This window comes from Ambystoma mexicanum, chromosome 11 (genome assembly GCF_040938575.1).
Source record: "Ambystoma mexicanum isolate Mex_15411 chromosome 11, UKY_AmexF1_1, whole genome shotgun sequence".
NCBI lineage: Eukaryota > Metazoa > Chordata > Amphibia > Caudata > Ambystomatidae > Ambystoma > Ambystoma mexicanum.
In genome coordinates this window covers 723,345,438-723,358,539 of record NC_090934.1, presented here as the reverse complement: position 1 = coordinate 723,358,539, position 13,102 = coordinate 723,345,438, and the positions used below count along the sequence as shown (strand labels likewise).

General features: G+C 43.8%; 1 protein-coding gene across 12 annotated transcripts in view; it reads right to left on the bottom strand.

Annotated features, from left to right (window-relative positions):
• PPFIBP2 (PPFIA binding protein 2) overlaps window positions 1-13,102 on the bottom strand; it is a 1,806,653-nt gene that overhangs the window by 475,989 nt on the left and 1,317,562 nt on the right. For 10 of the 12 annotated variants that reach the window (XM_069623590.1, XM_069623589.1, XM_069623593.1 and 7 more), the window contains one exon: window positions 12,846-12,878. The exons of the other annotated variants lie outside the window; for them this stretch is intronic. In XM_069623590.1, the coding sequence (XP_069479691.1) occupies window positions 12,846-12,878 (33 nt within the window). The remainder of the gene's footprint in view (window positions 1-12,845; window positions 12,879-13,102) is intronic. 12 annotated transcript variants of the gene reach the window in all.

Sequence of the window (13,102 nt, the reverse complement as noted above, 5' to 3'; positions counted from 1 at the left end):
ACACCGTCCATTGATTGGGGATTCTCTTTTTGACTCATGTCAGCTGTTTGCGTAATAAATCAGTAATTATGGAAGGAGGCCAATGTTTCCGAGAGTACTCTGCATTGCACCAGCGTCTCCTAGGCACAACACCCACTAAGGTAATGAGGCAATGGCCCCGGTGCTAATGACTTTCTGTATAACGTTTCTCACAGTTCCTGTAGAAGTTATCCCTCACTTGCTCTAATTACTTCATCAGGCTATGCGAGTACCCATCTTCCCTTATGTGTTCCTCTGTCAAACCGTGCTTCTCCTCTGTGGGGGGTGCACACTAAGCCCTCCTCTCACCTATTTTAAAGGATGGATCTCATGCCTACAAAGATATCCTGGTGCACACCACAGTGCCTCCCTTTCCTTAATTCATCATGGGTTCGTGCGTGGCTATGTCCTGCACCATACAGGTCTGCGGGACCAAGAAAAGGAGGGCTTCTATTCTGCCCCCTGCTACCCACCACCATTGGCAGTCAGGCACCTCACTGCCATCCTTCACCACAGCCCAATGCACACATACATATGGGCTCCAGCTCAGGACATGCTGCGTAGCTTTACCCCAATATGGCCCTCCATTGTGTCGGCGGCCAGCTCACCTGTTGGTGTGCAATCGATCTCAAAGTGTCCCACACCTCCACACCCTGGCGGCTCACTGCCTCATGGTTCTTTCGCCATCTGCAAATCACTCCTCAGACCGTGTCCTACAGGACACATCCCTACGGTCCACATCCTCCTGGGCCTCAGTGTGTCAGTGAGCATGTCAGTGCTTCAGTTATGTTCAGGGAGCGAATACGTCCGCTATCCAAGGACGTCTGAATTCTTCTTTCCGGTATTGTCAAGCCTGCTCAGTACCCAACACTAAATGCACCGACCCTCGGTTACCACAGGTCTAATGGATGGTGCCGGTATCATCCGCAGCTATTCCAATAACTATTTGGATTTTTCCGTCACTCCAGACGCTCCTCTCAGGCTTCTATTTTTATTCAAAGTGGCTTCGTGAGAGGGAGAAAACACATCAAGTGGCCATGTTGTCCGCACATTTGGTGGTCTCCTCTTGAAACTTTTAAATAAACTTTTGAACAAACATTTTGTGTGAATACAGATTTGACAATAAAAACAGAAAAAAAACAAAGTCGTGCAGATTGGTACCTGCCACCTTTTTAAAAATACATTCTTGATAGGCAATAACTGAGTTGAAGAGGTTAATTATGAATTGTTAGATGGTGGATTTTCAGCCAATGGTCACTGGGTTGTCCAAGAAGAATGCGCCAGAGGTTCAAAAGTAGGTCTCAAAAACTCTCACCAGATTTGTGAAGAAAATGATCTCACCAACATTGTGTGCTTGTAAAACTAAGGTGGTTCCTGCCACAAGATATGGTGTGGAAACCAGGGGATTTGTCAATCCAACACCTTTAGCGAGATCAGTGAAGAGATTCATAAAGGGATGGACTGATCTTCGCCCCCACTTCAACCCCAATTGTTCAGCTACTCTTTGAATTGTGCACCAAGAAGATTAACATTTTATTTGCGTTGGAGCACTTAGGTCCGTACTGTTGGTACTTGAATGTCGTGCAGATATGTGAGACCTCCGTCCCCAAGTGCCGCACAGGGAGAATGATAAATTCACTCCCTATACAACCTTTGAGGCCACAGGTGGAGAAGAATCCGGGACCGCGAAGTACTGGAAGCCCCACGGAAGCTGTAAAGGAAAGCAGTGTTAAGTACCAAGCAAGCAGGGTAAAGCACGGGTAACCAATAAACAGGAAGGATCTTACCAGGAATTGGTAGCTGAAGGGATTCCGGGGCTCAAGATGGCAAATGGTCCCGGGTAGGAGGCACTGACCGGTAGTCACACCAGACCCCACCTGAAGAAGACCTGGAAGCCGGGCTGAACCAAATTGCAGGTAAGGGTGGTGATGAGGCGTAGTTCATACAATGTTCCAGATTCTTTGGAGAGGAGTAATCCACAAGAAGTCTGTGACAACAATCCAGGGTCTAGAGCCAAGTGTAGCAGTCCAAGCTGACGAAACAATGAAGGGCGGGATCCAAAGAGAAGTCCGTGACAACGGTCCGAGGTCAAGAGGCAAGAGTATCAGTCCAAGCCAAAAACACAGATATAACGTGATCCAAAAGAGTTCCAAAAAGAGTTAGCCGGGTCCAAAATCAAACAAAACACAAGGTGACAAAACGCAGGCCAAACAGGGTCTCAGAGAAAACAGCTGTGAAGCGCGGTACTGAAGTACTCCACTGCTTAAGTACCGTTTGATTCCTGATCAGGTGATCGTGAATCCAGGTCACGTGATCGGGAGTTCCGGTCACGTGACCGCAAGTTTAGGTCACGCGATCGGATAGCGCCAGCAGCACGATGCAAAGAAGCGAACCTGATCTTTTGATGGCTTAATCTCCACGGCAGCTGCCAATGAAGAAATGGTCGCAGTCGTGACTGTGGAGTAGTAGCGTGAAGCTGCTGCTGTAGCTGTGTGCGAGCCGGTCTGGACCGCCAAAGTGAGCCCCGGAGGGTAAGTGGGGGGTGAATCCGGGCCGAGGGGGATCTGGGATCACTGGTGGGTCGGATGGAGGGCATGACAGAGCCCCCCCGCAAAGGCCCACGACCGCGTGGGCAGGAAGGATGCTCCCGATGGAACTGAGCAAACAACCGGGGGGCCAGGACATCCGAAGCCGAGACCCAAGATCGCTCCTCCGGACCGTAGCGCAACCAGTCTACCAGGTACTGTAGCTTGCCCCTAAGGAGGCGGGAACCTAGAATAGCGGAAACCTCAAAGACATCAGGGGCATTCAGGGACAGAGGGGGAACGGAGGCGGGAGGAGGCAGGACAAGGTTTGAGAAGAGACGTGTGGAAAACAGGGTGAATCCGCCAAGAAGACGGGAGCACAAGGTGGTAGGCCACCGGACTGATGACTCGGGAAACCACATAAGGGTCCACAAAACAAGGCAGAAGCTTCCGACAACCCGCCAAACGGACATGTCGAGTGGACAGCCAGACCCTACCGCATATGGCGGGGCAGGACTATGTTTCGAGTCAGCGAAAGCTTTCATGGATGACTGGGCCTCCTGGAGGTGAACCACGGTCTGGGCATGGATAGAGGACATATCTCTAACACAGGCAGCTGCGGCTGGGTTGACAGAGGAAGAAGAATCAGGAAACGGGAGGACACGGGGGTGTTGACCATACAAAGTGAAAAAAGGGGAAGAACCAGTGGAGGAATGTATAGCATTATTATAGGCAAATTCGGCAAAGTGAACGACCTGCAACCAGGTTGCTTGTTGTTGCAGCATCAAACAACGTAGGTTTTGTTCCATGGATTGGTTTGTTCTCTCAGTTTGACCGTCGGTCTCGGGATGGTACGCCGAGGAGAACCGTATAACAATACCAAGCAACCTGGTTAAGGCACACCAGAACCGAGATGTAAACTGGGACCCCCTATCAGAAATGAGCACAGAAGGCAGACCAAAGAGACAGAAGACACCTTCAAAGAACAACTTGGCCAACATAGGTGCAGATGGAATACCCCGGCAAGGAATGAAACGGGCCATTTTAGTGAAAGTATCAACCACCACCCAGATTGTGTCGTAACCCTGGACCCTAGGTAAATCAGTCACAAAATCCATGGTCACTGTATGCCAGGGCTTGGGTGGTATAGGTAATGGTTGCAAGAGGCCAAGTGGACGACCCCTGCGGTGTTTACTTTGGGCACAGACTGCGCATGTGTTGACATAGCAGATAACGTCACGTTTCATGGATGGCCACCAACACCAGCGTTTCAATAGATCCAGGGTACGGGCCTGGCCTGGATGGCCATTGAAGGGTGCATCATGAGACCACTCCAAAGCCAGGTTTCTGGTATCAGTGGTGGGTAGAACTAGGCGGTTCTGTACATATGGCAACCCGTCATAGTACACTGGGTCCCATTCGGACAGCTGCTCGGGATGCTGCTGGACCCAAGTACGGATTGCGTCCAGCAATGCTAACGGAGGTGTACATGTGCATACAACGTTCTCATGAGACAAGAGTGTGTCGGGAAAGATAGGTAGCAAAACAACCCCGGGGGAACAAGACAAGGCATCGGCTTTACCGTGCGTCAGACCAGAACGGTGTTTAATTTGAAAGTCGAAGGCTGCAAAAAACAAGTGCCACCTGACCTGCCTGCTGTTCACACATTTCAGGGAGGACAGGTCCTGTAGATTCCGGTGATCTGTAAACACAGTGATCTTGTGTTTGGCCCCCAAAAGATGGTGACACCAAGTGCGAAAAGCGTCCCTCACTGCCAGAAGCTCCTTCGCAGTAACAGTATAGTGAACTTCTGCAGAGTTGAATTTGCGGGAATGGAAGGCCACAGGGTGTAGATGTCCTGTAGCGGAACATACTTGTGACAAGACTGCCCCTAACGCAAAAGAGGAGGCATCTGCCTCGACAATAAAAGGTAGGTCAGGGTCAGGATGCTGGAGTACAGGGGCAGTGGTGAAGGCATTTTTTAGATTCTCAAAAGCCTGCTGATGTATCTCCAGCCATTTGAAAGGAACATGTGGACTAGTGAGGGAGGTGAGGGGTGATACAATGGAGGAGAAGCCAGAGATAAAACGCTGGTAGAAGTTGGCGAAACCAAGAAACGACTGTAATGCCTTCAGGGTATGCAGGGTCGGCCATTCTAGAATTGTTCTAACCTTGGAATAATTCATCGCCAAGCCACCGGGAGTGATGTTGAACCCCAGGAACTCGATATTGGTCACATGAAATTGGCATTTCTCAGGTTTCGCATAAAGCGAGTGTTTTTGTAGCCGGGACAATACTTCTCGAACATGCTGCACATGTTCTTCTAGGGTATGGGAAAAAATGAGGATATCGTCAAGATACACAACCACGTAGATGTCAAAAATGTCATAGAACATATCATTCATAAAGTGTTGGAAGTTGGCTGGGGCGTTGCATAGTCCGAAAGGCATTACCAAATATTCAAAAAGGCTGTATCGTGTACAGAATGCGGTCTTCCATTCGTCCCCCTTACGAATGCGGACAAGGTTGTAGGCACCTCTCAAATCCAACTTGGAGTAGATAGAGGCGTGTGTCAATCGGTCCAATAACGGAGTGATAAGAGGTATCGGGTACCGATTCTTAGTGGTAACGGCATTGAGCCTGCGGTAGTCCACACACAGACGTAGATCGCCTTCTTTTTTGGGCACGAAAAAGATCGGGCTGGCAGCTGAAGACGTGGAGGGGTGTATGTGACCTAGGCGCAAAGACTTGTCTATGTATTCTTTGAGGGCTTGATCTTCAGACTGTGACAGGGAGTAGATACGACCTGAGGGTATGGAAGCCCCGGGGGTCAGATCAATCGGGCAATCATAGGGACGGTGTGGAGGTAGGGTTTCAGAAGAGCCTTGATCGAATACCGGAGCATAGTCCTGGTACTCCGCAGGGATGTTTGTGTTGACTAAACCCACCACATGCGGATCAGAGGACGCCCTGTTTTCTGTGATACTGAGCCGGGCAATAGCGCCCAACGCTGATGCAGGCGTGTTCTCCTCTCCATTCATGGGGAGACAAAAGTTCTGACATAGTTCGGATTCAAAATGCACGTGACCCAAACCCCAATCAATGTGTGTATTGTGATCCCGCAACCATGGCATTCCTAGTATAACACCGAACTGGGGCATGGCTATCAAGTCGAAGTGTATGGTTTCCTTGTGAACGGACTGGATCGTCAGTATGAGTGGTGCTGTTTGTTGTCTGATGGGTCCAGATGCGAGTTCCGTCCCATCAACTGCTTGTACCAATTCGGGTCGATTTTTGTTAACCAGGGACAGGTTTAAGGCTCGGGCTAAAGTGATATCAATGTAGTTCCCGGAGGCCCCTGAATCAAGGGTGATCACTACAGGATGGGTGATGCCGGGTGTGGGCTGCAAAGTGGCTTGTACTCGGATGGGTCTAATTCTACCGAACATCTGGATTGGATCCGGGGAGGAACATAGGGAGCTCGACCCTCCCTCCGTGTCTAGGGGCGAGCTGGGTGAAAAACCTGGTTCTTGGGTTTCGGTCTTCGGGGACATTCTTTCACGAAGTGGCCACCCAACCCACAGTAAAAACAAGCATTCTCTGCTCTTCTACGTTCCCTCTCCCTAGACGTGATGGGGCTCCTGATACCTCCAATCTGCATAGGCTCCCCTATGGTGTCTGAGGTGGACGAAGATATGGCAGGACCTGTGGAATGGGAAAATCCAGCTTCAGATCTCAGTTCAGAACGTTGTGCGTCAACTTGAAGGGTCAGATCCACAAGGGCCGGGAATTGGATGGGCAGGGACGGGACCACAGCTAATGCATCCTTCATGGGATTACGTAATCCTCTGTAGAAGACCACTGCCTTCTTACTTTCTGGCCATGATGTTTCGGCCGCCAGTTGGTTAAATCGGGTGATGTAATCAATCAGGGACCCCCTACCCTGGGTAAGCTCGAGTAACTCTAAATCATGAGACTGCGCCTTACACCTAGTGTCAAATACTCGTGACATCTCTAATACCAGTTGGTCGAAATCATAGAGAGCAGGGTGGTCATTTTCTAATAGGGGGTTTGCCCATGCCGCAGCTGTACCTGCTAGGTGTGACAGGGTGAAGGCCGCCTTAGTGGTGGGATCTGGGAAAGCAAGAGGCCAGCATAGAAAATGTAGTTTGCATTGATTAAGGAAAGTCCTGAACTTTCTGGGGTCTCCATGGAACCTTTCTGGGGCTGCCAATGGAAAAGGAGATGGCAGAACAACGGGGACGGTCGTGGAGGCAGTCGGAGCCGGGGTTACAGGAGGAGGTGGCACAGGAACCGGAGCGGGGTCTCCAAGCTTCGGGTCCGCAGGCAAGGGATGTTGGGCACTCTGCAACAAATCAAGGCGTTGGTGGATTGCTGTGTTGGCAGCGACCATGTCGGCCCGTAATACCGTGATTGCTTGGATTATAGCAGCCATGGGGTCCTCCGCGGTACCCTCCATACCTGACACGACAAGGCTTCACAGACTGTTGTAACTTGAATGTCGTGCATATATGTGAGACCTCCGTCCCCAAGTGCCGCACAGGGAGAATGATAAATTCACTCCCTATACAACCTTTGAGGCCACAGGTGGAGAAGAATCCGGGACCGCGAAGTACTGAAAGCCCCACGGAAGCTGTAAAGGAAAGCAGTGTTAAGTACCAAGCAAGCAGGGTAAAGCACGGGTAACCAATAAACAGGAAGGATCTTACCAGGAATTGGTAGCTGAAGGGATTCCGGGGCTCAAGATGGCATATGGCCCCGGGTAGGAGGCACTGACTGGTAGTCACACCAGACCCCACCTGAAGAAGACCTGGAAGCCGGGCTGAACCAAATTGCAGGTAAGGGTGGTGATGAGGCGTAGTTCATACAATGTTCCAGATTCTTTGGAGAGGGGTAATCCACAAGAAGTCTGTGACAACAATCCAGGGTCTAGAGCCAAGTGTAGCAGTCCAAGCTGACGAAACAATGAAGAGCGGGATCCAAAGAGAAGTCCGTGACAACGGTCCGAGGTCAAGAGCCAAGAGTATCAGTCCAAGCCAAAAACACAGATATAACGTGATCCAAAAGAGTTCCAAAAAGAGTTAGCCGGGTCCAAGATCAAACAAAACACAAGGTGACAAAACGCAGGCCAAACAGGGTCTCCGAGAAAACAGCTGTGAAGCGCGGTACTGAAGTACTCCACTGCTTAAGTACCGTTTGATTCCTGATCACGTGATCGTGAATCCAGGTCACGTGATCGGGAGTTCCGGTCACGTGACCGCAAGTTTAGGTCACGCGATCGGATAGCGCCAGCAGCACCATGCAAAAGAAGCGAACCTGATCTTTTGATGGCTTAATCTCCACGGCAGCTGCCAATGAAGAAATGGTTGCAGTATTGACTGTGGAGTAGTAGCGTGAAGCTGCTGCTGTAGCTGTGTGCGAGCCGGTCTGGACCGCCAAAGTGAGTGGGGGGTGAATCCGGGCCGAGGGGGAACTGGGATCACTGGTGGGTCGGATGGAGGGCATGCCATGTACCTTGCCTTGGCTAGTGCCAGATCCTTTTAGTGTGCAGATGAAAGATATTTTAAATATGAAAACAATTGTTTTCTAGGCATATTTATGTTTTATTAACCCAGGCCTTTTATAGTTATTAGTTTAATGCTGAAGCCATTTCCTCGAGTGACAGGGCACTTGTGTCAAAGGCCTACTGGAGTTGGGTACGGTGGTCAGTCTTTACTCTCCGCTGTCATCTGATCTCCCTTGTGAATACATAATCTCATTGTAAAGCACACCATGCAATTTGAGAGCTTCCTTTATACTTGTGAAAAGTGTTATTAAAATGTGTTTCATCAGAAGATTTTCGCTGTGCTTGCTTTGTGGAGGCGAAACCTGAGGGACTATTATGCACATGTGGACCTTGGACAAACAAAGCACAATCCACTGTTTCTTTATTTGACAGAACTATGAGAAATTATAACACATCAGGCACTGTATCCTGGCATATAATTTCAGCAACTTGACAATATACACATGGTTTCTGCGGCACTCAGTATCTATATGGAGGGCTTGATCTTCTAGGCACAAGGTAGTCCGGACTCCTGTTTTGGAACTCAACAGCTAAACCAGCTCTCTTTTCTATGTTAAAAAGTTTGCCATTTTCTTTTTGCCCTCTGATAATGTAAAAGAGCTTAATTGGATAAATATGGTGTGAAGACTTAATACAGAATGGGGAGTGGAGGTGAAATGATCTATTGATTTATTCATATCTAATCCTGAGTGGAAAGCATATAACTACATTGGATTTTTATTTTTTCAAATGTATGTCTGTTGACTGTAACACAATAACAAAAATAAAAGAAAATGTATTTCTTTTCAGGGATGATTATGTTTTTATATTGAATTGAGTGTCCTGCGGTTTTTGATAAACCTCTTGTACCACAATACATCTCATCTATCTAGATTTACAGCCTCAATGGTTATTGACCCAATCCAGTACTTAGCAGTTCCTTGAAGGTTTGATTTAGAAAATCTTATTCTGTTTTTTCCAGCATAGGACAGTGTTGAGTCAATCTGAAAGAATCAATACTGCCTCAACTGAATTTCTGATCAGCAAGCAAGATAGTCAATCATGATAGGTGCTGAACGAAAGGCATGACCCCCTGTTTTGTCCACCAACAGCATTTTACATGCATTGGTGTTTATCTCCTTGACCCTCTTCACCACAGGAACCCACAGTGCGCATTCCAACATTGTGGAACCTGCTTTAGACACTGTTGTGAACAACTTGGAATCTAGTTTATCGTATTGACCTTAAATGATTTATTTAAAAACATATAGTTTGTAACCCTTCCTCTTACGAATGAATGTTCTCTCTCAAATACACCTATGAATACCATGACATCGTGTTCATCATTCATAAAATATATCCGCTTACATATTTCTAAGGTTATCAGTACAACCATTACATCAAATACTTCCCTTGTTATTGATAAAGTAAAAGGAATAATTTCAAGATGGTCCCCGTTATTCCTATCCTGGACTTCATTAAACTTACACTTAGCCCTGTAGCTTTATACTTTAGCTCTGTGATACCCGTATCCTACCGCACTGCATTATTTAAAAAACTGGATAGTTTACTCTCCAAATTCTAATGGGACATAAAAACTCAAAGGATTGTTCTAAATAAAAGTAAACTTTCTAAAAATGTTGGTGGTGTTAAATTTCAGAATTTTCTAATGTATCAGAGCTTTTATACTGCGACAAACAGTAATGTTCCTTCACTATGTAAATCAATTTATTTATGCTCCTATATGGATTCAAATGAAAACTCAATTAGTAGCACTTCCTCTCCCGAATATCAAAAACATCCCCTCTTTATACCTTTTTAAAACTACTTGGAGAAAACATTTACCAATGTCCTATGTTCAAAATGTGCCAGCCATTTTATTTATTTTGTGCAATCAATATATTTTAATTAAACATTGAACTTGAACCTATCATTTTTCAGAGGTGGTACTCTTTTAGCATTAGTCAAATAATAATTTAAGAAATGTGTGGAAATCCTTTTTCCACAATTATGCCTACAATTTAACATTCAGGCCTCTGATTTCACCTTTCATCAATCTCTTATTAATTCTATTTCCTACATTTTGCACACTTTATCTCAGAATTCCCCTTCAAATATATGAAGGCTTTCTTCACTAAAGCTGGAAAATGCAACTTTATTTTAAATAAAACTGATGATAGAAGTGTATACACACCACTGTTGTTAAACAATGGGAGAGATACTGGAACGTTCAGCTTCCCCTTAAATGTGGGAACATATCTGGAAAAATTATTAATCTACTTCTGTAGCTGCCAATTTAACCCAAACCAATTTGTTCTTGTTTTACATCAAGCTTACCTGACTCTGTTGAGAATTGCTAAACTGTCAAATAATATCCAAGGCCTTTGCTGGTCATGTCAAACACCAAACACAGATTTTATACATTCTATTTTTAACTGTAAATTTGTATTTCGTTATTTTTGATTTTCATGAACCATTCACCTTATGCAGTTTAATGATTGGTACCTGTGTTAATCCATACATGCATATACATTCCTCCTATAGCGTATTCAATATTTGTATTGGCTTTCATATTATTTAATCTAATAGGAAATATTTTAAAACACATTATCTTCTCTAATATGGTGGAATGTATTCCATTCACAGAATTCAAAATGAGTTTTCTACAAATACCATCACTAAATTCAATTATAAATGGGATATTTTTGCTAAATACCTTAATAATGGCCACTGAATGCAACTACATAGTGCATATTACTTATTTTGAATTTCATCAATGATGTATACCCCCTTTCTCTTTAGAACTGTTTCTCTGTTAGTCTAGTCAATCTCTCATTTGTATTATATATATATATATATATATATATATATATATATATATATATATATATATATATATATATATATATATAACATGCAATGAATAACTTTATGATAACTTTGTTTTATAGAGCTTATGTTTTAATCTTATTGTTGATCAGTATGTTACTTACTTGTGGTTTATCAAACCTTTATGCATTACAAAGATTCCTCATTATGTTCTTTACTATGTAGTGACAATTTTATAATAAAAAGAAAATCATTTAACCCCCAAAAAATAAGTTTGAAATACCAATGTTTGGAACTTAAAAACAAACATTTACGTTTGAATATGCACACTTTTCTATACTTTGCATCTCAGTGCCTTTAAATTTGAAAACATTTTCTTGATTAATTTAATTTGTTAATATTATGCTTAGAATGCATTTGTTTTTGCTGCATCCTGACCTCCCCTGCCACTTCCTCCAACTACTGACTTCTAATGCCTGTTATGAAGCCTTTACTCATGCTTTTTTTACTTTATAATATGGAAGGGACACTCTTGTTGCCCTCTTGACCCGTTGTGATCCTTTACCCAAAAACATGCGTCATTCTGTCCTTTTCCAAAATGTTTATCTTTTAATATTTGTCACCTCCCAAAAGCACTTAACTAATCCTGCTTATTTTTATTAGTTGCTTTTTTAAATTGTAAAACGTGGGTACAAACTATTTTTCAAACTTCATTCAACTTTTAATTTCAAATTTAACATCACATAGTCTTCAATCACCATGACTGATGCAGCACCTTTATATAGTCTTGATTTTGGGCTGTACACTTGATCTAGTCACACTTTGCTGGTATCCAAAATGAAAATTGAATGATCATTTAGACATGCTCTCCTTTCACTCAAGACTTCTCTATTTCTCACCAACCACTATATGCCCATATGAATAGCTTTAGCTGTCACCAATTTCTTTTTCAGATTCCCACTACCTAATGTATTCTCATCTGCACCCTACCTAAATATCTTATTATATGTTTGCAAGATAACAGCTTCTTTTCTTAATAAATCACTGTTTAGCCTTTTAGAATACCCATAATAAATGTGTAAAATATGTAATTTCATCGCTGATCCAAAGTCTTTCTATGTATAATTTTAAAAGATTAGAATCAGTTACACTTTTCTGTGCCTTGTCAACATTTCACACTCCCTACTGAAAATGAACAACATCTCTTCCAAAATACATTCAATGTCCTTTGGCTTTCATTGCAACATATCTAGGTATTAAAGTAAGATACTTGGGAATCTAGACCTTTTTATTTTCTGTGCCGAGTCCAGATTTCCTTTCTTCCATTTGCCTTTATGTAGGAATATATTGGAATTTCACATCACCAGTCATTCTTGTGTGAAATTTCAACTTTGTTGGAACATATAAAGCACTTTTAATAAACCTTTGCTTATGCATACAATAAATACCAACATCACAATTTAATCACAGTTTTCATGTTGTCAATACAAGGGAAGCATACTGTTCTAAAGGCACACATACAACAACCTATCACAGATATTGAACATAATTATTAAAGCGACATGGATGAAGACACATAAAACTGTGTGACGATCAGAAACAAACAATAACAGCTCAATTTTCCTTGAACAGGACTAGACAGATAAGCAAGCCATTGGAAAGATATGCCTGATTTCCAGGAGTAATATATCACAAAGCATCTATCAACAGGCTATCAAAACCTGGGACATTTTTTGATGCCAGAAATCCAATTTAAATTTGTCTATGTACAGCAAGCAATAAGAATCAAACGTGCCATGTTAAAAAGCAACCAAAGGGGAGCTCATTATTGCTGTGCAAAAGCAGATTAGCTGGTAGTTGTGTGAACAGACACGTATGAATAATGTCAAAAGAATCATAGGTCTTACATTTTTCTTTAAGCCTTCGCTTATAAACGTCCTCTATGCGATGGGGAAAATGAAGAGAATAAAATAAAGTATGCAAAGAAACACAGATTAGATAACCCTTTAAATCAAAATAAGCATGTCAATATAAGAGATATATTTTATGCAAAAACAATATCAGAACTCAGAGATTTCCAAAAGATAAGAGAATCGCAAAGTAATGTTAGGAAACACAATTTGGATGGATAACTCAAAATGCATTGTGGATTACATTTTGGTAT